Source organism: Cryptomeria japonica, chromosome 11, assembly GCF_030272615.1.
Source record: "Cryptomeria japonica chromosome 11, Sugi_1.0, whole genome shotgun sequence".
Taxonomy (NCBI): domain Eukaryota; kingdom Viridiplantae; phylum Streptophyta; class Pinopsida; order Cupressales; family Cupressaceae; genus Cryptomeria; species Cryptomeria japonica.
Genome location: NC_081415.1, coordinates 52,034,208 through 52,061,021, shown reverse-complemented (window position 1 = coordinate 52,061,021; position 26,814 = coordinate 52,034,208). Strand labels below are relative to the sequence as shown.

General features: G+C 38.2%; 1 protein-coding gene across 4 annotated transcripts in view; it reads right to left on the bottom strand.

The window, feature by feature from the left end:
- The window catches only part of LOC131051394 (uncharacterized), an 84,428-nt gene that overhangs the window by 40,884 nt on the left and 16,730 nt on the right, over nucleotides 1-26,814 (bottom strand). For all 4 annotated transcript variants that reach the window (XM_057985900.2, XM_057985903.2, XM_057985904.2 and 1 more), the window contains 2 exons: nucleotides 17,685-17,926; nucleotides 17,141-17,227 (listed from right to left, as the gene is read on the bottom strand). In XM_057985900.2, coding sequence (XP_057841883.2) covers nucleotides 17,141-17,227; nucleotides 17,685-17,926 — 329 coding nt within the window. The remainder of the gene's footprint in view (nucleotides 1-17,140; nucleotides 17,228-17,684; nucleotides 17,927-26,814) is intronic.

Sequence of the window (26,814 nt, the reverse complement as noted above, 5' to 3'; positions counted from 1 at the left end):
CCTCATAGGATCTCACCAGGGCCAGCTACAGTGCTGGTAGGGATGATGTAGGCTGTGATGGGCGAGGCATCTTGGATCAGGCAGAGGGTGAGAGTGAGAACCTGAGGCAGTGGGAGCAGGATTGCAGACCCAAGGGGGAGGAAACATGAGGACATCGTGGAGATAGAAGTGGAGAAAGGGGAGGGCGAGGAGGGGCAGGGAGAAGGGTAGAGCAACAGCAGCAGCAACAGGTCCTCAAGCTCGTCGAGCTCAAATAGCATGGATGTAGATGCCCCAAATACACCTGGACACAAGCAAGGATAGGGGTTGGTGGAGGTTGCATCAGAAGAGGAGGAGGAGAGGACACATCTATGAGGCTAGCGGCTTCACTGAGTCATGTAGACCAGCTGTAGAGCAGGATTATTGGCATGCAGGCTCAAGAGGAAACCTTGACCATGGAGACCTCTCTCTCTCATGCCCCCACCCCCTCCCTTCTTCCATTATTCCCTTTGCTGGTAGAAAAAAAAAATATAATATTTATAAACCATGAAATGGACTTTTGCTGGGAAGGGATTGCTGAGATTGGATTTGGCATGAACTTCCTCTCTTGCAGGACTTCTCTCTCACACTCCCTCCCTTCTTCCCTTATTCCCTTTGCTGCTAGAATATATCTATATGAAACATGAAATGGACGAAGGGGTTCATGAGATTGGATTTGCATGAGCTTGGGAGGTGTTTGATGGGAAAGAACTGTTCAGCATGTGCATGAACAGGAGACTATTTTTCCTCATTGTTTTGCTTTCATGCATGGAGGTATTTATCTTGTTAAATCTTCAGTTTAAAATGGATTTCTCTTCTTTGAACCATGAACACATTGGTTGGAGCATATAGCATCACTCTAAAATAATGATTTAGAATTATTTTTGTAGTTAAATTTTATATTCTGGAAATTCTAGAAATGAGCAATCAGAGGCCAAGCTATGGCAAAATTTTCTAAAATCTTGGATTCTTCAAATTTGGTAAAAATAATTGCATAGAAATGATGATGTGTATTTTTTATTCAAAAAGGCTAAGTCACCAGGTTTGAATTCAAATTCAAATTTGGCAACAATAAAATTTGGATGAAGCTCGACAAGGGTAAAAAATTCGAAAAAAAAAATCGACATTAAAATCACCAATATAAATTTAAATTTTTTAAATATATAAATAATAAATTCATTAAATTATCAATATAACTTAAATTTTTAAATAGATTTGAAATACTATTATAAAATAAAATAAATTTGAAATGAAATGATCAAATTTATTACTTACTAAAATTAAATAATATTATATTAAATTTAAAATTAATATAAATATTTTACAATGTAAAATAAAAATAATTAAAAATTAAACTATATTATGAATTTATAATACATTATAATAAATTTTAATAACTCCTCTTCATATTCCGTAATTTATAATACATTATCTTTATATATTACTAAATTAAAAATACATCATCATAATTTTGATACATTATCTTATACATTAAATGGTCAAAGTGGTTGAATGGGGGCCTCACCATGACTATTGTGTTGGCTTTTGCCTCCCGTAATCTCCCCTTCTCCGTATGGGGGTCGGGATAAGTGGCCTTTTTGGCCTGAGCACGGGTGATTGCCAGTACTTCTTTCTCACCAGTCTTCTCAATGTTGAGGAGGTTAACCCCTGGCTTGGGGCAATTTGTCTCATCGTGGTCTCCAAGACCACACCATCTGCACAAGTGTTGGGGTGCCTCCTCTTTCTGGCAATCCCACGCAAAGTGTCCCCACTGGTTGCATGTCCGACACTGAATCATCAATCGTCCCTTGGCATCATACTGCATACTATTGCAGTACCTATGGTGGACTCCGTAGAGCAGCAGGGTATCTTGGAGGGTGCGGGGGCCTCTATTTAGTAGGAGGTGCCGAGTCATATACAAGAGGAAATGGTGGAAACAGACGCATTCCAGGATGACCTCAGTGCCTAGTTGAGTCGCTATCAGCTCACACCCGTGGCACCTGTAGGCGAGGCTGCTCTATCTCCACGCAGGGAGATGCATTCTCTAGATATTATTGATTTCAAGGAAGGGAGTTCTCCCAGTAGTAGGGAGCTCAAAGGGTTGCTTCACCTCCCGCCGTTGTAGTGACGAGTCCTTACAGAGATGAGGGGGTGACGGTTGGAGTACAACAGGGTTTGGGAAAGTTTGAGCAGTTCATTGTCGATATGACTCTAGGGGCTCAGCGGCTTGTGACCTCTACGAGACTCCAAGAGGATGCCACGGTGGTCGAACAGATGGAGAGGTTGTTGACTTTTGTACGCACTGGATGCAGAGAAGAGTTTGCGAGGTGTTTTGAGTCTGGCGGGTGGCCTGAGACGAAGAACCTGGGGATGTTGGAGGCTTGGCGCCTCACTGATGGGGTTGGAGAGACTCGCATGCAGTACTTATTGAGGCAGGTGGAGCAAGCCTTTCGAGAAGGCTACTTTGAGCTCCGGAGGACACAACATATGGCATCCACCGCTGAGGCCTTGCATGTAACAACAATGACGGCTCGGGAGGAGCTAGCTGCCAGGTTTAAAGAGGTTGAGGCTATATTGGCACAGACTTAGGCAGCAACGGACATTCTAGTAGCAACTAAGTCTGCCTTGGTTACGCAGTTGGAGGAGGAAAGGGCAACTAGGGTGAGGATGCATACACAGTTGGAAGAGGAGAGAGCATCCAAAGCTCTGTTAGAGACTCGATTGGTTAGTGCATTGGAGAGCATCGACAGGAAGGAGGAGGTGGTGTTGGAGGCACCCTATATGGTTAAGACTGCAATGGAGAGGCAGATGGTGGCAGAACGAGATCTGAAGAGGAGGACTAAGCAGGTGTATGAGCTACGTGGGCGATTGGCTTCCACCACTACACCACCACCAGCGCCTTCTTCATCAGGGACGCCCTCAGCACCCCCTTAGTTTTTGGTTTTGGGTTATGTTGTCGCAATGTATTCCCCATTTTGTTTGTAAGTCGTCCGGAGACAACCTTCTTTTTTGGGGGGGATGATGTTGGCAGTTGTAGCGTGCTAAAATTGCGACACTTGCAATTTCGACTGCATTTGGGTCTTCACGATGGCGGCGCAACGTTGAACCTGAATGGAGACCCCGAAACCTGCTTGTGACATCAAAAACTGCATATTTTTGCACCTTGGCATGATCCCTCCTTGCACCCTGCTGTCCCGGGAGGTGGGACCATGGCGCCCAGCGCCCTGGTCCTTCAGGACTAGGGCGCCCAACGCCCTGGTCCCCCAGGACCATGGCGCCCAGCGCCCTGGTCCCTGGCCCTATTTTGGGCCCGGTCTCCTTTTGGGCATCAGGTCTTGAAGTTTGCAAATTGGAAAATATTGTTTCTAGGTCGGCCTAAGGTTGGGAAAATCAGTCTCTCAACCCTAATTGACAAGTATATAAACTACATTTCCTCTTCCCAAAAAGGGGAGGAAAACATATGTGCGCAAGACGCGAAAGCGACATTCAAACATTCAAACATTCAAGCATTCCTTCAAGCAATTGAGCATTCTAAGTCTCCATTCAAGGCTAGGTGTTGCATTCAAGACAAGGATTCAACCATTGAAGAGGAGATCACATACAACATACAACATACAACATACATTACACCTTCGCATGTAAGAATACAAACATTCTTACAACAAGGTATCAGTACTTGTTTACATTACAAACATTTACATTTACAGCATTCTCATTTCTTGGTTAATTCCAAAACCGGGGTTTGACCTAAAGGCAAACCCCTATTCCCTAACCCCCCAATTGTCCTCTCTTTTCTGTGTGTAGGTTGCAGGTACGCGGCTGTAATTGAAGATCTGGAATCCTTGTGCAGAGACGAACAGATCCCCCTTCGTTTCACGGATTTTTCGGAGGACCGTGTGCACTCTGGGCGCCATCGTCTCGTCAACTTTCGCTCAAATTTGCAGAACAGCATCGTCTCCACATTTTACTGCTAATTCCAGGTCCGCAGCTTCATCCCGTATCCCTATCTCTGTTTATAAGTGAATCTTTCTTACTTTACATGCATTCCTAGTTCAATCATTCTATCTACATTCTTTACAAAAGAGGGTATCCTTGATGTCTTAACCCTTGAAACTCATTTAGAATCCAGTCTTGCATTGTGTGGGATTGGATCTTGTGGGTTTCAACCCCTCTTTTGAATGTAAAGTCTCTCCTAAGTGAAAACCATCAACCCTAGTGACCTCCCTTCTCTCTCCTTGGAGTTAGGGGGGGGAGAACAACTAGGGTTCGATTTTTCCACTTTACATTTTGGTGAACCCGACGTGAACATCCTAATTCTGATTATTCATGGTTAGATCTAAAAAATTTGCTTCTTTAATTACATTTTTAATGTTTGATCTTTTGCAAATTTTAGAGGTTAATTGCATAAAAACCCTAAAATTTTCTTTTTAGTAATTAAGCTTGTGAAATGTTTAATTGTTAATGTTTGTTTCAGATCTACCCTTCTATTGCAAATTGTTAATTCTTATTTGTGCTTTAACTCCGAAAATTAAGTGGTTTCTTGATTCAACCTTTGACTGATAATTTCACTGATCAAAACACCTCCAAATCGGTTGTAACTTTGGATTCCGCAACAAAATCACAATATCTTTCATCCCTGAAAATTTGGAAAAAAGTTGCGAGGACCGTGTGCACCCCGAGCACCATCATCCCCGACATTTTTTCCGAAATTTCGGGAGCTAGATCTTAATGTATTTTTCTGCTAAAATCCAAAATTTTGGCTGATTTTATCAATTCTAACACTTTCAAAATTAAAGTCAAAGTTGGTCTAGTGATTGCTTGGATAAAGGCTTCTAATCATTCAAAAATTGTTGAAATTAAAATTCATATCAAAATTGTGTTCCTTACTGTCCTAAATCTGAAAAGTGTGTTGGCATTCATTCGAAATTTCAGTGCTTTATTCAAATTTTTACAATTTGTGACTTTTGAAATTAAGTGTTTAATTGTGGCAACTTTGATTTCCGCTTTCAAATTTGAATTTTGCATGAAATTGAGTCAACTTTTAAATTTCAAAGCCTGCATTGCTTTCAGTATTCCCTCTAAAATCATAAAATTAAAAATTTCAGTTTCCATCTCTTTTTCAAAATTCAAATTTTGCATTTTTCAACAATCTTGGTAGGATTCAATTTCGAGATTGCAACTTTAATTTGGCCTATCTATAGATCGTAAAATCACTCAATTTTTTTAGATTAGCTTTAAAATCATCATAACTTTCATCCCTGAAAATTTTGAAAAAAGTTGCAAGGACCGTGTGCACTCCGTTCGCCACGGTCCCTGACATTTTTTTCGAAATTTCAGGAGATTGTCCTGATTGTATTTAACAGCTTAAATCTAGGAGATTGGCTGATTTTATTGAAATTTGCTACCTATAAAATTCAAAATCTTTTTTCTCTCTTTAGTGCATGAGTTTTACAACAATAACCCCTACTTACACTATTCCCATTAGACGAAGCCTTAGAATTAAGTCTTTACAAGGTTTAATTACTGAGGAGATGGAACCTAATTTGAATGGCCTTTTTAACGAGGACATGGGTAATTCCTCTAATCCTCTTAATGATGAAGAAGCTCTCCATGAGGTTTCTGTAGAACAACTTTCAAAATTGGATAACCAATTTGATGATTTTCGACAATGGATGTCTCAAGAATACCCCGATAGTCAAGCTCTTTCATTAATTGAAGGTCTAAAACGTATGGTTCAAAGTGATAAGAATGGAATTGATATTTTGCGTGGTATTGCACACATTGTGGATTCAAATGTGATGCCTATGAAGAGTTGTGCCGAAACTTTGGGTTATACACAACCTCCTACTCAAGTTAATCATTCTATTCCTTTGACAACTCCTATTGCTAGTATACCTACTTTTACATCAAACATAATGACTACTTCAATACAAGACATTCCACCTATGATCACCAGTCATGGGGGCAATCCCTCTTCTTCAATCAACCCTCTTCCTTCATTCAATCCAACTTCTTCATTCATTCCTTCAATGAGTGTCCCTATTTCATCTCCACAAATAAACATGACGCAAGGGGGCAATTCATTTAACCATTCCATTCCTCCTTGTAGTGTTCCTCTTTTCCAATCATCTCCTATGACTAACTATCATAGTGTCCCACCACCTTACTCTCAATCAATACCTTCTTTCAATAACCTAATACCTCCATCACAATCTAACACGTCTAATATGAACTCTTCGACTGAAGCGACCATTAACAATCTTGCACAAACTGTCTCTTCTTTACAACAACAAATTGCCTCTATGAATCAATCTAAGTTTAGTGTGCCCACATTTGATGTTGCGAGCCCACTTTCTCTTGACATTGTTCGAGCTATCCCCCCTAAACATGTTGAAATTCCGCATTTGCAGCTTTATAATGGTAAGGGTGATCCTCTAACACATGTTAAGACCTTTCAAACAATATGTACCGATTTTGCTTATGAACAAAGGTTGCTTGCAAAACTGTTTATTAGAACATTAAGAGATAAAGCCCTACAATGGTATTGCTTGTTGCCTTCTTATTCTATTACTTCTTTCGAACAACTTGCAAATGCTTTTATTCAACAATTTCAAAACAATATAAGTCCTAAAGTTACTTTGATTGATTTAATGCATTGTAAACAAGGTGTTAAAGAAAAAGTGACTGATTTCATTGGTAGATATAAGCATTTGTATGCTCAAATTTCTTTTCCAGTACCTGACAATGATATTCAAAGAATCTTTATTTCTAATTTACAAAAAGATATTAGAGAAAAACTTCTGTTTTCTGAGTTTACTTCTTTCCAACAGTTGTGCGCAACTCTTCACAATTATCAACTGACTGTGAGTCAAATGGAACAAGCAAATCCTATGGCTCCGAGTGATAAGGGTGATAGTAGTCAACAACCACTTGGGAAGTTTAAACCGAACAGAGAGTCAATTAAGTTCAATGAAAACATCATCAACAACAATGTGAATGCAGCATCAGGTGTGCCTCCTATTTCTAAGTTTTTCAAGAAAGAAAGAAAGTTTACTCCTTTGAATGAATCATTGCATAGTATTATGAATAAGTTATTGGAACAAAATGTGCTTACTCTTCCTCCTATAAAGCAAATAGATCTTGCAAAGATTAACTCACCCTATTTTGATAACAAATCTTTTTGTCAATTTCATCGTCAACCTGGGCATGATACTGAAAAATGTTTTGCTTTAAGGGTAAAATTCAAGATTTGATTGATAATAATACTATCTCTGTTTCTGGTGTGAATGATAAAGGCAACACATCTGTAGCTCCTACTAACCAAAATCTTAAGATTTTTACTGATCCATTACCTTCTCATACCTCTAATGTGGTTGAGACTAATGATTCCTCTTTCTCACCTGATAGTCTTGTGTCTATGACTCCGAATGTGATTAACTTTGTGGAGCAGCAGAAAATCCCTAAAGAACCTTCCATCACATTTGATTCCAGTGAAACTATCAGGGCGCCTGATGGTCCTTTATATATAGTTGCAAAAGTCAAGAATACACCTTGCCGTGGAGTGCTTATTGATCCTTCTTGTATGATTAATGTCATTACTGAAGAATTTCTTTTTACTTTGCAATTGAATCAAGTGATCTATGACAAAACAAATGTGGTTGTGAAACTATTTGATGCATTTTCTTCTCCTGCAATTGGTTCTATTACATTACCTATTGAGGTCCATAACAAATCCCTTGATGTGGACTTTGCTATTATTCCATCGTCCGAACAATTTCCTGTGAAGCTAGGCTATCCTTGGCTATCTTCCATGAAAGCTATTGCTTCTCCTATTCACAAGTGTCTGAAATTTCCCCATAATGGTGAAGTTGTTACTGTCAATCATAGTCTCTTTAACCAGCTGAAAGAACTTCTAGCGTTCCTATTGATTATTTTTGGCCTAAACAATTCCAATCTCTTCCACCGCGGAGTGATCATCTTTTCAAATCTTATCAAAAGTGGAAAAAAGATATGATCCTATCTCTAAGTGAACCTAGAACACCCAAACTTGATATTCCTATCATTCTTGAGAAGGAAGTTCTTCCTTTGAAAGATAAAACTAATGTCTTTCCTCAAGAAGATTCCCAACCCATCCCTATGAATGTGACTATGCCTATATCTAATAAACTTCCTAAAAGTAGACCTATACCTCCTCGTCATGATGGACTTGGTCTCCTTCCTAAACCAAATATTCCTCCTTTATATGGAGCAATTCCTCCTCCTTCCTCTTATGGAGAGAAGAGACCTTCCTCTTCTCCTATTATTCAACCTAAGAGACCACAACCTAAACACCCAAGTGATAAGGATGAGAACATTCCTCCTCCTCAATCTTCTCAACTTCCTACTAAGACTAGACGGAATCGTTCTGCATGTGAACGCCGACGAAAGCGTCATCTTAGAGCTCAGGCAGCTGCTTCTCAAACTTTGCAATCCCCAAAAACACCTTCAGCTAGTATTATTCCATTTTCTCCTCAGCCGAAAATTGAGCCAAAATCTCCTAAACATAAGGTGCATGATGGTCTTGATCCTGTGCGAGTTAAAGATCCTATTTTTATAAATCTTGATGATGATATAGATGAAAATGTTATTCATGATGAAAATGTTACTTCTGTTCATTCTGATGGTGAATATGAATATGTTGATGTTGATAACCATTTATCTAACGAATTTTCTAAAGCACTTATCCTAGCTCCTAGACAAGAACAACGTGGCTTGGAACATGAACATAGCCCTTGTTTGGATCTTGTGATAGCTCCATCTGCTGTGTTGGATGTTCCTCCTCTAGCGTGTTTCCTGCCTTCCCGAAATATTGATCAGCAAGGTCGGGGGGTAGATGACGTGCTAGACTAGTTTCATTAGCATAGCAGACTCTCTCCTCCTCTCTTGATATCTTTTGTTACTTCTTCTATGTGTTATTCTCATTCTTCTATTTGTTGTCCTTAGTGTTGCCTACTTGAGGACGATGCAAAGCATTGAGATCTCTTTTGGTCTCTCTCATGTTGACTCAAAAGACACATGTGTTCCCTTCTTCTAGGTGACCTTCCTTGATTGGGGAATGAAGAACAATTAAGCATACATACATATGATATACATGAATTATCATACAGCATACTGACCCCGAGGAAAGCGAAGTCACCTCGTGCTTTGTGTTTTGTGTCTATTATCCTTGGGCTTATCTCACACTTGGGGGCTAAATCCTTGTGATAACGTGCTCCTTTCCCTTCTCATTTCTTATATGTATCGCTACCTTAAAGCAATCACCCCCGATGAGATGTGTGCGATCGCTTTAATGTAGGGGGGCATACACCCCGTTCATATCTCTCCAAGATACTTGAAAATTTCTTGACAAATTTAGCTTTGCCTTGAAAATTTTTGATATCTTTCTTGCATGACTCATAGTGAGGGAACCTTACTACTGACAGTCATGGTTCTCCCTCGTGATCTTCCCTTTTACTTTGTCAATCGAAGTCGTAAGATCCTTAGTCCATTGGGGGCTTGGTGTATCTTGCCTCCTTGACGTGGTGAAAGTTTTTCAATGTTGTTTCCTTGTACTTTACCGGAAGTATGGGCGTACGCTTATAGTCCCGCTAAAGTGGGGGCTAAATGTAGCGTCCTAAAATTGCGACACTTGCAATTTCGACTGCATTTGGGTCTTCACGATGGCGGCGCAACATTGAACCTGAATGGAGACCCCGAAACCTGCTTGTGACATCAAAAACTGCATATTTCTGCACCTTGGCATGATCCCTCCTTGCACCCTGCTGTCCCGGGAGGTGGGACCATGGCGCCCAGTGCCCTGGTCCTTCAGGACTAGGGCGCCCAGCGCCCTGGTCCCCCAGGACCATGGCGCCCAGCGCCTTGGTCCTTCAAGACTAGGGCGCCCAGCGCCCTGGTCCCCCAGGACCATGGCGCCCAACGCCCTGGTCCCCTAGGACCATGGCGCCCAACGCCCTGGTCCCTGGCCCTATTTTGGGCCCGGTCTCCTTTTGGGCATCGGGTCTTGAAGTTTGCAAATTGGAAAATATTGTTTCTAGGTCGGCCTAAGGTCGGGAAAATCAGTCTCTCAACCCTAATTGACAAGTATATAAACTACATTTCCTCTTCCAAAAAAGGGGAGGAAAACATATGTGCGCAAGACGCGAAAGCGACATTCAAACATTCAAACATTCAAGCATTCAAGCATTCCTTCAAACAATTGAGCATTCTAAGTCTCCATTCAAGGCTAGGTGTTGCATTCAAGACAAGGATTCAACCATTGAAGAGGAGATCACATACAACATACAACATACAACATACATTACACCTTCGCATGTAAGAATACAAACATTCTTACAACAAGGTATCAGTACTTGTTTACATTACAAACATTTACATTTACAACATTCTCATTTCTTGGTTAATTCCAAAACCGGGGTTTGACCTAAAGGCAAACCCCTAATCCCTAACCCCCCAATCGTCCTCTCTTTTCTGTGTGTAGGTTGCAGGTACGCGGCTGTAATTGAAGATCTGGAATCCTTGTGCAGAGACGAACAGATCCCCCTTCGTTTCACGGATTTTTCGGAGGACCGTGTGCACTCTGGGCGCCATCGTCCCGTCAACTTTCGCTCAAATTTGCAGAACAGCATCGTCTCCACATTTTACTGCTAATTCCAAGTCCGCAGCTTCATCCCGTATCCCTATCTCTGTTTATAAGTGAATCTTTCTTACTTTACATGCATTCCTAGTTCAATCATTCTATCTACATTCTTTACAAAAGAGGGTATCCTTGATGTCTTAACCCTTGAAACTCATTTAGAATCCAGTCTTGCATTGTGTGGGATTGGATCTTGTGGGTTTCAACCCCTCTTTTGAATGTAAAGTCTCTCCTAAGTGAAAACCATCAACCCTAGTGACATCCCTTCTCTCTCCTTGGAGTTAGGGGGTGGAGAACAACTAGGGTTCGATTTTTCCGCTTTACAGCAGTAATATTGTACGAGAATAAAACCGTAGTTAATTAAGTAGTACTTGTCTTTGTTAGTATGGTAACCGAGGGATGGTAGTTACGGGTGCGATGGTTGCCCCTCGGTACCTTTATATACCATGGTAGGTAACTTGTAAAGACACACATGATGATGAATGGAAATAGTATCTCTTATATTTGCTTGATCTTATCTGGTATCTATGGAAATATCGTCTTTCATTAAGCATTCTATCTTTATGTTCTAAAATGTTCACCCAAAGGGTAAACATATTGTATATCGAGCCTTTAATCATTTTCTTTATACATTATCATTATATTTAATATGTGTAATGAATTTCGATAAACTCCTCTTCGAAAGGCATTTTTTGCAGCGGGACGGCCAGAGCAATTTTCATCAAATCGATGGTTTTCATTTGTGCGTGGCACCTTTCAGGTCTGAGGGGAAAAACCCTTGTTCCAGCGCAGCATAAGGAGAATGTGCTTATTCACTTCCGGATTCACAACGGCAGAATATATTTCAATTTTAAAAGCCCTAGTTTTGCTCCGTATGAATTTTGGGCTGAATTTGAACGAATTTTTTATGTTTTATTGAAATTCGTCAAATTTTGAATTTCATGTATGAAATTCGGCGAATGCCGTGACTTAGCAAAAAGGTACTCTCAGAATTTAGACATTTCAGTTATTTTAAAATCTAGAAACTTTTGGGGGTTTTGAAGCTTGCAGTGACTCCATTAATTGAAGCTTGGGAAAATTGCTGGTTTTACCCTCTTTGAAGAAAATTATAGAAATTGAATTTTAGACCTCATTTGAATGAATTATTTTATGAGGAGTTATCTTCTTCGTATTTTGAAATTTTGCTTCTTCAAGCAACATGTCATAAAAGTTTATGCATTGTTTTTGGTGCCACGCCCAAATGGCTGTTTGGTGTGTAAGGAATCTAGGATAGCGGTTTAGAGGTTGGAAGGAATGGCTCTCGACATTGATCTTGGGTCTAGAGATGACTTTGAGGAAGCAATGGGTGTAGAGTTATGGTTTTTAATCAAGTGATAACTAAGGAAATAAATGGGGTAAGTAACATGAACCAAGAGGTAAATAAAGCGACATGCTTGGATGGCTTGCAAAGACATAGTATGACTACGTGTCATGTCATGACATTAGAGTGCTCACAAAGCCTCAACATGAATGTCACGCAGCGACATAGCCAAGCACTCGCATAGGTTTGATATGTGTGTAAAGGACATGCCACCACTTTCAAAGTGTTGGGTGTGAAGTGCATTCACCCTATGTAATGTCCCCGTTTTGGAGCCAAGGTTGTAGGCAACTTGGGAATAACAAAAAATAAGTTGCTTGGAATTAAGTGCAAAATAAAGTCCAAAAAGCGAAGACAAGAAAATAAAATCATGGGAATAAAGAGAAAATTAAATAAAGGAACAAAAAAGCTATAGTCTCAACTCCTAATATTTAATTATTCATATTAGTTATTAATGGGGCCATTTTAAGTGAGACTTCATTATTACTAGGTGACTCTTCATGGTCATAAATAAATAAATGCCTAGTATCGATGGCTTTTGCTTGGCTGGAGAATTATATAAGGTGTCGATTGGTTTGAAGAAGGAATTCATTCATATCTTTGGTTATTGTTATTTTCTCTCTGCAAGTCGAACCCCAGCTTTTCTCTCAGGACGGAATCCCTAGCGGAGGAAACTTCTGGACGCAACCCCAGAATTTCATTCCCCTCTCAGCTCAACATTTACGGCAGCACCTATATGTTTGCAAAGCTCAAATTTTCAGTAAGTGGCAGAATTCGTGGGTCTGTTCTTTAGCAATTTGTAGCTGCACATGACCTGGAGCAGCCACAAGCATTCTCAGCCAGTTCCAATTGCTGCTACCTGAGAAATTTGACCAGCTTTTCCTTCATGAGCCTGACTCGGTCTGCTTTTTCCCCATAGGCCAGCGCCAATATCATCACAGGAATTGGTATGTAGCGAACCAACAATAATCTCTGTAATCGAAGTGCTGCAGTCAATAAACAATTCGATTCAAGTGAATTTTCATTGCAAATTAAAAAAGCAAGTTTACTTATTGTTTGTGTGCTTAAACTCCAAATTTCAAAAATTGTTGTGATACGTTTTCTTAAGGATAATCAGAAAATATTATGCAATTTCTTAAGCTAAAGTCAGTAGAATATTATACCCTAAGGGGTCATATTCTATCCTATTGAGCCATAGGGCTACTATAATGACACTCCATGCCTACCTCTAGGATCCTTGTCCTTGATGTCATCAGATTTTGCATCTAACGTGAAACCCATCTCTAGCCATGTATGTGATTGGATGAGACCTTGATTTTTTTATGTTTGGATCTATGTTTAAGTTTATTTTGGGCGTGTGTATATTGGTTGTTGTGAATTATCTCTTATGCCTTTTAGCAGGTGGTATTTTCCCTTGGCCACAGTGCATGTTATGATGGCTTATCTTCTTGCTGCCATGTTTACATTATGATGTTTGTCCATTTCGATTGGCATGTATGCCATGTGTTGCCTTATGCTTTGATTGGCGTAAGTGTGTCATGCATGTGTTGCATGTGTGATCCTTGGCCTTGATATTGGTGCTTCCATAATTTGCTTCTCTCTAGCTCAAGGGTTGTTGAATTGGCATAGACATCTATTGCACTCAACAGTGGCACTATGGTAGGGTGGTGAGTAGCATTCCACCATTGGTCTGTTTTAAGATCACTTGGGAGCTAGAAGAGTTCCCAATTCAACTTTTTATGTTATGCTTTGAGATTTAATGGAGTAACTTGGAGGTGACCCGTAATTAATGTAATATTATGCTTTGTAGTATTTATGTAATCAAAGTGTGAACCTTCATGTTTGAGAAGTAGCCTTCATCCTGTATTCATATTATGTACTTAATTAACTACCCACTGCAATCTTTTTAACTCGGATCCGTATGACCTTTGTAATTATTGTGCAAATATACTTTGATTTAATTTGTGGTGTGGGTTATAATTCATCCATGTTTAGGATGAAAACCTGTCATGCCCCATCCTTGATCATCATTTTTTTTCCTAATCAATGAATATAACCTAAATGTAGCAATTAAATTATTATTGATTAATGGATGTTTATTAATTTAATATTTAATTTGAATGTGAAATAAATGTAGCAATTATTATTAATTCATTAATATTTTACTATTAATTAATTAATGTTTATTTGATAATATTATTAATTAATTTATATTTATTAATGAATAATATTCATTATGTAATATGTAATGGTTTTAATGAAATAATACTATCATTAAATAATAACAATGGGCCACTGATCCTCTAAGGGTCCCACGTAGCCTTTAAAAGAAGCCATTCTTTGAAACGGTCACCTCCTTTGAAAAGGCAGTGACTCTTCCTTAAATCGCCACCTCCTCACCCTTATTAAGCATCGGGAGGAAGGCAAGGTAGGTAGATGGGGGAATAAAACAAGAAGGACCAAAAAAAAGAATATTAAGTCAGAACCAAAGTCACAGCATTCTCATCGAAAACTTTAAAGACTAGAAAGAATATAAAAAGGGAAAGCAAAGTCTGCTCCCAGAATATTAAGAGGAGATATAAATCATCAAAGGGAAATCGAATGGTCTTGTAAGGAAACAATAAAATCAGAAAATAAACACCATCACTCGTATGCTGTAGATCCATTTCTTCTGTCACAATAATAATATCTTAAAATATAATGGATTCATGTATGGGACTTGTGTTACTATATTATATATATTTGCTTCTGCATTTCATAGATATTATCATTGTTCCTTGAAGTAACTTTAATTATATATGGAATACAATATCTTAAGATTTTCTACTATTAGAAATACATTATTTTATTTGCAACACTCTATTCTATTTTTTGTCATGTATTTAGTAGAGATTATACTTAATTGTTATGATGTATTTAGAAGAGATTATACTTATCATATTAGAATCAGTTATGATTAATATGTCCAAGTTATATGCATCACTCATTATGTAAAGTATACATCTTTAGTAAAGATCATGTATGTCTGCACTTTAGAAACTTATGAGGGAAGGGAATGAGATGTAATGGAGGTGTGACAAGGGGCTCATGGGTAGGCCGTTCTATGACAACCCAAGTCACGTCTAGGACCTTGAGGGTCTTTACCTGAAGGAGTCAAGAAACCCGGTTACATTCTCTACTTAACCCCACAAGACATTAATGACATTAGAGATGAAGGATGGATAGGAAAAGCAGATACAAGCACCCCACTATTGGGCTTAGAGTAGGATGGCTTCAGCCGGACCTACCATACTTCTTCTCTCACATGTGTTTGAAATGATGTTATAAATACTGTGAGAATATCTTGTGTGTGTGTGCACGTGCGCGTGTGCGTGCACATGCATGTGTGTGTGTTTCTTATGTTATGATTGCAAGATTCAATTCCAAGATTACATCAATATTAGAGACAATTTACTTGGTAAAAAGGTAATCCAGACCCTAAGTTATTGCATTTGTGATTCATAGGCAAATTCTAAGGTAAATCAAAAAGGGGACATTACAAACCCTTTAAAGGAACTAATTTAATTATACCATTTGATATTTTTTCACACCTTGTCTTGCAAGGCTATTGGTATGTTCATTCAACTGAAATAATGATAATTGTGTGCGTTTGGGATTAAATTATTATATGATATAATCATGTTTATGGATGTCTATGGGTAAATTTATAATGGATTATCATGATGGTTGAAATTCCTATGTTTGCTTTTGGTCAATGTTGATTAAGACGAGCTTTCCATTTTAGTTTTCTCATGTTTTGTTGAGAAGTTCTCTTTCCTTGAGTTAAGTAGCTAGTGTCGCTTTTTGTCTTGTTCCTCAAAAATCGTGTCCTTTGGGAGACTCTCAAGTGGCCAAGATGGTACCCATGATCCCTTGATTGTTGCCTCAAACAATTTTAAAATAACTCATAAATAAAGGGAGTCATAACTTGTTGAGTGTGAAGGGTGAGCCTGTTGATTTTCTATGCCTCGATGAATTTTTGAGTTTAGTTGTGTGTCGAGATATCAAACTTTGGGATAATTTAATTTTTCCCTTACCACATTTTCAAGTTAAGAGTGTTGAGGTATCGAACTTGAAATAAGTCTAATACCAAAATATCGGGTACCAAACTTGGGCAAAGTCCCATAACTAGGTCTCGAACTTGGGAAAAGTTATTCAAAGTATGATGCTTGGGTATTGGGAGTCAAACTTTCCCACAGTCTGATACTAGGGTATCAAACTTCCCAAAAGTCCAATATAGTGTTGGTATTGGATCAAGCTTCCCAGGAGTCTAATACCAAGCTTCCCAAGAGTCCAATGCCTGTCGAGAGTTAAAGGAGTGACCTTGTAAAAGAATTTAAGATTTTTGGTTGTTGGGTTATTTGGATGTTATTTCCGACTGGAATTTGGAGGGTAGTTTGATAGAGGTAATTGGATGGGGTTCCAATGGTTTTGAGAATACTGCTTCTTCCCCATGCCAACCATGGTAATGTATCAAACGATGTTTGGATGTCTTTTGTCATCTATTATCATAACCTCTTGTGCACGAAGTTGTGTTGAGTGTCTTGCTAAATGTTGCTTTTGTATCGATAAAAAATTGTTGATCCATGTTTTGTCTGTAGTGTAAAAATTAGGGCATTAAAAGTGTTCCTTTGGACTTTCGTCAAAAACTCCAAATCCAAGAGAATTTCTCATACTCATAGTTCTCCTATGATTGTAGCAAAGAATGAAGACAAATTATTCGTACTAAAAGTACATGAAAAATGTGAAGACAAACTGATGCAAGCCACATTTGATATTTCAGCGAAAAACTAACAATAACTATGAAAGATAAATGTGTACACATATTCCTATGCTTATGCAGACAATTGAAAGGATGTGTCATGCACATGATTTGTTTAACATGAAATATACTTAATAAGGCCTACTTCAAAGAAACAGGAATCTGCAGTAAAACAACTTTCAACAATAATTCAGATAACAAAGACAAAAGAGACACTATTGGAGAAAAGGCTATATCAAACAGCGTGTAAGATGGATGTAGCAACAAATGTTGTCACAGATTACTATAATACCTGATTGATGCAACAGAAATGAGATCATCTTCCCTCTCTAACACCACAGTGTAAAAGCCTTGGTAGTTTAAGCGACTGAAATTTGATCTGCACAAATATCATTTCACTAATTTTCATTGTTATAGAAGATTAATTCTAGTGATATTAAAATATGATGTAGAGGCATCACACTAGACAATTAGCAAGTCCATTTAGACACATTCCCAGTCACTGCACCTGCAATTCTGGTATTTTTTGTTATAGAATAATCCTTATGAAATATAACAACTAGGCCAACTAGTAAAAACCATCAATAGACAACATGAATCACTATGTGGCACTTTAAACTTTATCCTCAAGCAAGTGAATAATCAACAATAAATAAAAAGTTTACCTTCACCCTCTAAACATCTAAAAAGAATGACAACAAAATTGTGCAACTTATTTCCTCCGTGCAGGCATACAATTCAATTTAATTAAATGCAATTTAAGTTTCAAATTTTATAAATAGCTTACAATATAAGGTGCTTGGACTTTACAATCAGTCATGAATGCAAATACTTACCCCCAACTATAAACGACTTGAGGAATCATATCTATGCCTGTCCTTGGGTCCACCATTCGTTCAAAACATTCCTCCATGACAGCAAGGGCTACGGCCAGCTTTAAATTACACTCTGCCATCAGTGCAAGGCTTTGAGGAGAGCAGAACCTTTGATCCTCGTTGATAGATCTTAAGAGAGTCCATGTAAGCCCTTCTTCAATGGGATTTGAAATCCCAAGGAGCTGCTGCAATCCTGCAGAAACCTAAATAGATGCAAAACCAGTAAACCATACAAAACAAAAGGCATTTGGGGTGTACGTGATGAGCAATTGCATATAAAGCACCAAGATAGAAACATATCAATATACTTGTTTCCTTTCTTGCTAATGTAAGTGTCCAGAATTATTCAGAAAAGCAAAATTTCAGAAGATTTAAATAGCAAGGTATGTTAAATAAATAACTGAACTTATTCCAAATGAGAACAGTTTCAGAGTACCATTGTTGACATGAAGCATCAACGCAGTTAGTTCCAGGGAACACTGTAGCACAAGCTAAAATCTACAATACACTGAAACAGGCAAATATTGCAAAAATGGCTCCTAGAACTCGGGAAGTCTCCCAATGTGCATAAAAGCATACACATAGTTAATCGTTAGTACCATAGTTTAAAAAACTGGTGAGTACTTGCAGGACTTGCCAGAAATTTTCTCCCAGATTTAATCATGGCAATAACCAGACCACATATTCTAGGAAAAAAATTTAAAATAGCAGCAATTTTCTGCAAAAAAATGCCAAAATTTGCTTAGTTTTTCAGGCATGAGCAAATGAATCAGGAACCCTACATTGGCAACAGCTAAAGCATGGTAAAGGACATCGTTCTATGCTGACTGGTGACAGCTAGGGCACATTATTATTGCTGTGTGGAGTATGGACATTGATCTGCAGTTGCATACACAGCCACTTAACAAAGTCATAAGAAAATATTGTTGGACTCAAATAGAACTCAAATTTCGTTATAACATAAAACCCTTCCAAAGGATCTGCCTATGTGGAGTTTGAATTTTTTTTTACTTCATAACTTCTCAACCAGCTTTTTAAAATGAATTCAAATTTGCAATTTTGATATGCTAAATATTATCTATGCATTATTTTTAGTTTTTCTATTTTATAATAAATAAATAAGTAATGCACAGATTAAAAAGTAACGCAGAATAGTTAGAAAACTTTAAATAAATTCAGTAATATGATCCATAAAAGCACATTTTAAAAATTAATGTATTTTTTAATGCTCGATAAATTTGTGTAGTTATTGTTGCTTCCCCAAGTTTTTTGCAGAGTCCCAAGCTTTTAAAAAAAATTGGGGCAGCCGAGTAATTGCCAAGTCCAAGTCATTAAACTATGGTAAGTACCATGAAACATCTTAGAAGTGAGTTTCATGGTAAGTTGGAGCAGCAACTCTACTACATAAACATGCAGAGCACACCACCAAAAATGTAATGTCCCATTTTGGGACATACCTGATTTTTGCCCAAAAATAACAATTCCAATAATATAGTTTATTTACAAGGGTATTCTTTCACTAAGCTCCATAATAGCAATTGAACATAAGGAAAATAATCAAGTAACATGAAACAAATGATCATAATGAAAAGAATCATTGTTTGCAATTGCTGCCCTTTTCCTTTTAGAGGTTGCTCTTCATTGTGCCTCTTTATGATTGCCGTTTGGGGAGACTAATTAATTGATAATTTCTTAAATTTTTGCTCTAGGTCAGCCCTTCCTATTTTGCCTTGGTCGACAAGTAAAGGTTTTATTTTTTCACAAATAAAGAAGACAACTTGTTTGGACGAAATCTGCCCCTAGAAGACATAATATTAAGGATGGCTTAAATTCCATTACCAGTATGGAGAATCTGGAAAATTGGCCACTTAAATTATGTTGGGGGACTGCTTGTCTTCCCAAAGCTGGTGCACTTGTGTGGCTTGCTTTGAAGGACAGAATTTTAACTGGCATAAGATTGGACAGACTTGCTATCTCTGCCCTGTTTCCTTGTGTTCTTTGTGGAAGAGCTTATGAAAGCTTAGATCATCTGCTCCTCAATTGTGAATTTGTTCCAAATTGTTGGAAGTGGTTTCAATCTATGCTAGACTGGTCTTCTCCACTTCAACATACTATTCTTAACCAATTCCAAAGCTGTTCCCTGTTGTTTAAGACGTCAACATTTGCTTGTATTTAGGAGTTGAGGCCATCAATCCTTATATGGAATATTTGGTTAGAAAGAAACAGTGGGATTTTTAAAAAACAAGCCTCAAGTGTCATAGTTGTTATTCAAAAGATTGAAAAAGCTATTTCTGAAGTTACCATGAGTCATTTAATCAGAAACTCTAACAGGAACATCAATTTCTCTTCGTGGAACAGCTTGATTCTTAGGAAGTTGAATCTTCTTACACCCCCCACAATGCAGGGGTCTATCCATTGTAAAAAAAAAACAAGTCTTTGCGTAAGGATGCAAAGTGACTCCCCCTCCTACAAACAAGATCAAGTTGAACTTTGACAGGGCTTCGAGAGGGAACACAGGGAAACTATATATCGGTATTATTATTCAGGATCACAATGGGAAAATCAAAATTAAAATTGAGGGAGACTCAATGGTCATTGTCAATGCTGTGATTCGAAACTCTTCATACAATTAGAAATTGGATTATATTTTAGATCAGATTAAATTTCTCATCATGAAGTTCGAGTTTTTTGGGATCTCACACTGCTACATGGAGGCAAATGGATTTGCAGAAAATCTTACAAATAAATTGATTTGCAGAGAATTTTTTGAACAAAGCTTTCCTCAAGATTCAATTTTGAATAAATCTACACACCCCTAGGTTCCATGCTCTTTTTAGGTTTTCTTATAAGGATCTACCTTTTATGCTCGGATTGGTTCGCAGATTTGGGGCTTCTCACTTCTCTTCTATGATTGGTTGGACCGAGGCTCTTGAGGTTCCTATTACCATTATCGCATTTTTGTTTTTGAATCATGTTGTCCCTGCCAAATGGGCTTGCCCTTTCCAAGGTGGCATCATTTTGTGGATGTGTTGTTGGTCCTTCCTGGCCTCATTCATGAGCTTATGAAATGATAGATGGGATACAATTTTTTTTGGAGGTCCATAAGTTTTTGGTGTTTGGGAGTGTCCTCCAATAATGACAGGGATGTCCCTGAAGTGTGGGAGATGCCTTGCCAGCTTTCTTTCACCCAAGCTACTGCTGTCATTGATGGACTCGCCCAAGATCTTCCCTGTCGTCTGCAGATTATGTATAATCCCAAATTTTATTGTGACTAATTCTTTATGTCTTGTCTTAGTACATGTTATGCTACAGTGTTCTCTAGGTGGCATTTTCCTTATTCTACATTTCAGTGGACACAATTCATATGTGCGTTCAATAGATTTGGCTCATGCTTTTCATTTTCTATGATTTTATTTCCTTGCTGTTGTGATGTTTTCACACATCCCCCCATTGCAAATGGGGAACCCCACTTTTTGCTTTATAGCATAGTTGCCTTAGCTTAGTCGTCTAGCTTGGCAATAGTTTCTTTAGCTATTAACCTCTTGCTTGTGAGGGGATGCAATGCCTTGTCACCAAGATGTGATCAAGTGAGGCAGTCTAACAGTAGTAAGGTCTCTCTTTAGGATAGGTTGAGGTCATTATAGTTCTCAATGCTTAAGTGATAGATAGAGGTCAAGATGATCGCCGAATGATGCTTCACAGCCTGACCTTCAGGTCAAGTCAGGGTATGAGTCTTAAGTGTGATAAGCAGTCAAGCAAGCAAGTGGATGTCTTTAGATTAGAGCATAGAGGCGAGGAACAATCAAGGAATGATGATCAATTAATTGAGATCAAGTGCTTGATGAAGATGAATCAAGGTCTAGGTGATGATAAAAGGAAAGAAAAGACCAAGTCAACCCTATGAGTGAATCATTTTACACTTGGGCAAGCAGTGAAGTGATAAACTCAAAGTGCAAGTCATGATTTTTTCTTCACTTGCTCAAATCCACAACCTAAATGATTTTTCCTTCACTTGCTCAAATCCACGACCTAAATGATTTTTCCTTCACTTGCTCAAATCCACAACCTAGGTAGCATTTCTTTTCACCTGCTCAAATCTCCGACCTAGGTCATGAAATGATGATTTTGTCCCTAACTTGCTAAGATCCAAGACTTGTGGAGGCTCAAAGATTGAAGAACTTGAAAGCAATGATGAGTAATGCTATCTCAATGCCTTGATGAATGGTGATAATGATGCTTTGAAGTAAATTGAATGAGGAGATCTTGATGTTGAAGGAGAACAGCAATGATGAATTCGTGACTTGAAACTATCCTTGACTGGCTAAAATCCACGCCTCAAGCATGAAAGTTGGCAAGATTGATCCTTGAAGTGAAGTTGAAACGTTGAACTTGCTTGGAGTGAATTGAATAAGGATCAACATCATATTGAGGGCGAAGCAATTGGCTAAGTGTTGCAGTTGGCTAAATTGAATCAAGATCAAATCTTCCTTCACTTGCCAAAATCCACGATCAAGAAAGATTATCCTTGGGCTGAAGAAATCCACGACATAGCAAAGGTAAATGCAACATCATGATATTTGATCAAGCAAAATGGCTAGGTTTGATGAAGAATGAAGGAAATTAATACAATCGACAACTTGGGGAGGTAAGCAAGTTCATCCTTGGGTGGACAAAATCCACAATCTTGATCACAATTTTACTTGTCAAAATCCACGTTCAAGGTGAGATTATCCTTTACTTGCTAAAATCCACTATCAAGGTAAGATTTATCCTTTACTTGCTAAAATCCCTGACCAAGGAAGAATCTTTCCCTTCCGAAATTCCACAGCAATGATCTAAATTTTCCTTCACTTGATAGAATTTATAACCAAGGAAAGGCATTTTTACTTGGATTGCTAAGATCCATGACCTTGAGATGGAAGGTGAAGTTTCTCTATCACTTGCTAGAATCCACAATCAGACTTCAAAATGTTAAAAATTTCAGACTTAAAACCCCAATCAGACCTGAAGTGAGTGAAATCAGACATGAGAACAGAAATCAGAACACCATTTCACCCCCATTAGGCATGCATATCAGATTACAAAGTTTGAAAAATGTGTGAAATCAGTATATATCAGGTATATTTGATGGTATCTTGTTTGTTTTTACAGGTGACTAAGGAAGAGAGTGAAGGAGCCAGCTGCAAGCAAAATCAAGGCAGGGATGCACTTCGAGGGAAAGACTCCACCAAATCTCTCTCTATGGCACTTCAGCAAGAGAGAATGCATCTCAAAATCAGGCCACATGAGGACTCAACACCAACCTTAAAGTGGCTATGAAGAAGACAACAAGGCAGAGCTGGATTACATTTATCCTTCAACGAAGAAAGATCTACCCGTCATCAAGACATTCAAGAATACAAGAGGTGGTTGCAAGAATCAAGTTATACAAAGATCAGGCATTCACGATGAGGAGGAAGTTGGACAATCTTGAATTTCCTCCGAAAATCCAAGAATTGTTGCCAGTGCAACGGGAGAGTAATCCAAGACGAAGGTTTCAAGTGAAGAGATTCAGGATCAAGGATAGGTGAAGGCGATCAAATTAGATAAGATGATGTAATTTGGGAATATCTTCCACCATCATCTCATTCATCATGAGCTTGGAAATGTTGAGTATCAAGAGATATTGCTTGAACCACAAATTGTTCTTTGCGACAATCTACAATAGGCGCAAGTAGCTGAGGTGGCGCCTAGTCATCATCAACCCAATCATAGCATTCCAAGTCAAACATACAAATTCAATGCACTTGACTCATCTAATGAGGAGGATAACTACCACATGTGGAGGCGCAAAGTTCAATGTACCTAACCTCGTTTCCTATTGGTCAACATTCAAGGAAGGACATGTGTCCTATTTATTGTAATTAAATCATTGGTCAAGCATTAAATGTTATGTAATGGGAGTAACAAACCCTAATTAGGGTTTCTATCTTTCAATATTGGCAATTGATTTGGATTTGATCCAAGCCATTCATTTGTAAGTGGAGCTCTATAAAAGGCTCAATCTCCTTATTTGTAAAGTTTAATAAAGAATAGTTAGCAGCCAAATCATTAAGAGTTAGAGTAGAGGAGGAGAAGGCAGAAATTGTTGCCAAGCATGTAAATAAACATACTTTCCAATGAATTTTTGGTGAATGGTGGTGTTTCTTTTGCATATTGTATGGTTTCTTGTTGGATCCTCATCTTAGATGAAGTTCATTGATTGTAATGGAATAATGTGTGGATTTTGATAATTCCCAAGTTCATACTATTTGTGGTTGGATGATTTTCAATTACAGTGCATAGATAACCTAATCATCAAGATGTGCTAAATTCAATTGTGGATATGTTTATTCAAGTTGCGCCAATGTATTGGGTATTTGGATGAACATTCATGATATGAAAACCTTTCATTTCCCTTGGAAGATTGCATCGATTTTGTGTATAGTTGTTGGCGACATGGCAAAGTAAAGCTCGGTTTAAGGAGTGTGTCCATCCAAGCATGATCCAATGCTATCATTGATCTTAGGAGTAGATTAAATTTCTCTAAACCCTCAAATCCCTTTTATCTTTTTTCAAATAAAGTAAATTCCACTATTCTAACAGCATTCAAGTATTCGTGTACAACGTGAGTTCACCTTGTGATTCTAGAAAAATCACATCAACACACTAAGTCTATCCACATACAAAGTCAAGACCTAACTATCGGAACCTTGGAGTCATCTCATTTGATCACATAGTTTAGCATCTGAGAGGTCTTTGTTCAAGAGAGGATAAGATACTTAGTATTTTATTCTGTGTTTGAGGGTGTCATAAAAAAGTCATAGAAACGGGACTCGCCCAGACTCGGCGAGTCCGAGTACAAGTCATGCCCGGCAAGTCCCAGGGGCTCAGACTTGGACTCGTCCGAGTCTGGCGAGTAAACTCACCAAACTCGGCGAGTCCCAAGCCCCAGACTCGGCCGGCGTCAAGCCAAACAAAATTAAAAAAAAAAAATTATTTTGCAATGTTTTTAAGTCTGTTTTTTTTCATAATTATCTTCTATCCCTAAAAGTGACTTTCATTTTATTCACTTGCAAAAAAAGGAGTAAAGTGAGTTGGGAAGAAAAACAAGGGTGCATAGAAGAAAAACCAGCGAGGAAGCTCAAGTTTTCTTCAATTTGTCACATTGGAGCTGCATTGTGTTTCGATTTGGTGCATCAAGAGTTGGATAGGAAGACTTTGCAGCTTATTTCAAGCTTGTTGTAAGAGGTACGATTGTTTTTTTGAAGATTAGTTTGTTTCTTGTATGCAAAAATTGCATTTTCTATTCATTTTTCTTGAAAGTTTTACATTTTCTTTTAAAATCTTTTGTATATTTGTATGTAGCATGTAGTATGTAGTTGTAGTGTTGTACTATGTAGGGTTTGTAAATTTCTTTTTTTTAAAAGTAGGGTTTGACAAACCCTACTTTATTTTTTTTGAATGTATGTAATATGTATTAATTTTATTTTGTATTTGTAATGTTTTATTGCAGCAAACTTCACTTTATTATTTGCCTCAACTTCAAGTTTCACAAAACTATCCTAAAATGTCTACTTCAGCTTCTAGACCCCCCATTAGAAAAGACCCTGCTTGGAAATATCATGAGGAACAAAATGTATGTTTTGCAAAACAATATTCCATGGAGGTATATATAGGCTAAAATACCATATTGCTGGTGTGCGTGGACATGATGCCGAACCATGCCTAAAAGCAGTCCCTGAGGCCGTACGTGAATGTTATGTAATGGTTGAGGAGATTGAAAGGAAAAAGAAACAAAAGGAGGATCGAGCGGCCATTGGGAGAGAGACAGTTTTAGGAAGAGGGACACAGTTAGGTTGTGTTGGAGGCCCTTCTTCCTTACCTCCATATCGTCCCACTCAATTTGCTACTGCTGGTGCTTCCGTTTCTGCTTCTGCTTCTATAAGTGGCAGTGCCACCGCCACTTCTCATGGTCCTAGCAATAGTAGTTGTAGTGGGAGTGCTACCATTGGACCTAGGATTCGTAAATCTAGGTTGGATTCCTTCTTTGTGCCTCACACTACTCCTGGGTCCCAACCATCGCTTGAGGGCATGGGTTGGAACAAGGAGGTCCATGATGCTGCTAAAATGGCAATTGGCAGGTTTTGGAGCTACAGCTGTATTCCATTCTTTGTAGCCACGTGAATGTTTTACTAACTTTTATGTTTGATAATTTTGATTGTTTTAATTTTTATACTTATCTAATTGAATTTTTATACTTAACTTATCTCATTCAGTTTCTTTGCGACAGGTCTCCTTATTGGCAACAAATGGTTGATGCCATTACCATATGCGGGGCGGGGTTCAAAGCCCCTAGTGAGAGTGATTTGAGGGGACCCATTTTGTCTCAAATGGTGGATGATGTGAAGAAGGATTTAGATGAACAACGCCAGATATGGAGTACTAAAGGTTGCACCATCATGACTAATGGTTGGACAGATAGGAGAAATAGAACTCTCCTTAATTTTCTTGTTTCTTCCGCAGGTGATTGATTAATTTTAGTTTCATATAGTCTTTAATTTTTTATTTTTTATCTAATGGTTTATTGAATGATCATTGACCTAGCTTTATTTGTTTATCTCAAGGGGCACCGTTTTCATCAAGTCCATTGATGCCTCCGCCCATTGCAAGAATGCCACCTACCTATGTGAGCAGATAGAGGAGGTGATTGAAGATGTGGGTGAGGAGAACGTGGTACAGGTGGTGACCGACAATGCAGCAAATTATGTTGCTGCGGGTAAACTTTTGATTACAAACTAATTTTGTTTGCAAATTAATTACTATCTTGTAGTTTGTACCTCCATTAATTACAATTTACAATGCAACAAATTATGTTGCTGTAGGTAGACTATTGATGGAGAGGCACCCGTCTATAGTTTGGACTCCATGTGCTGCTCATTGCATTGACCTCATGTTGGAGGATATTGGAAAAATCCCATGGGTCAAGAGATGTGTAGAAAGGGCAAGAAATGTCTGCAAATTTGTATATAATCATTCATGGGTGTTGGCTCTTATGAGACAATACACAGAG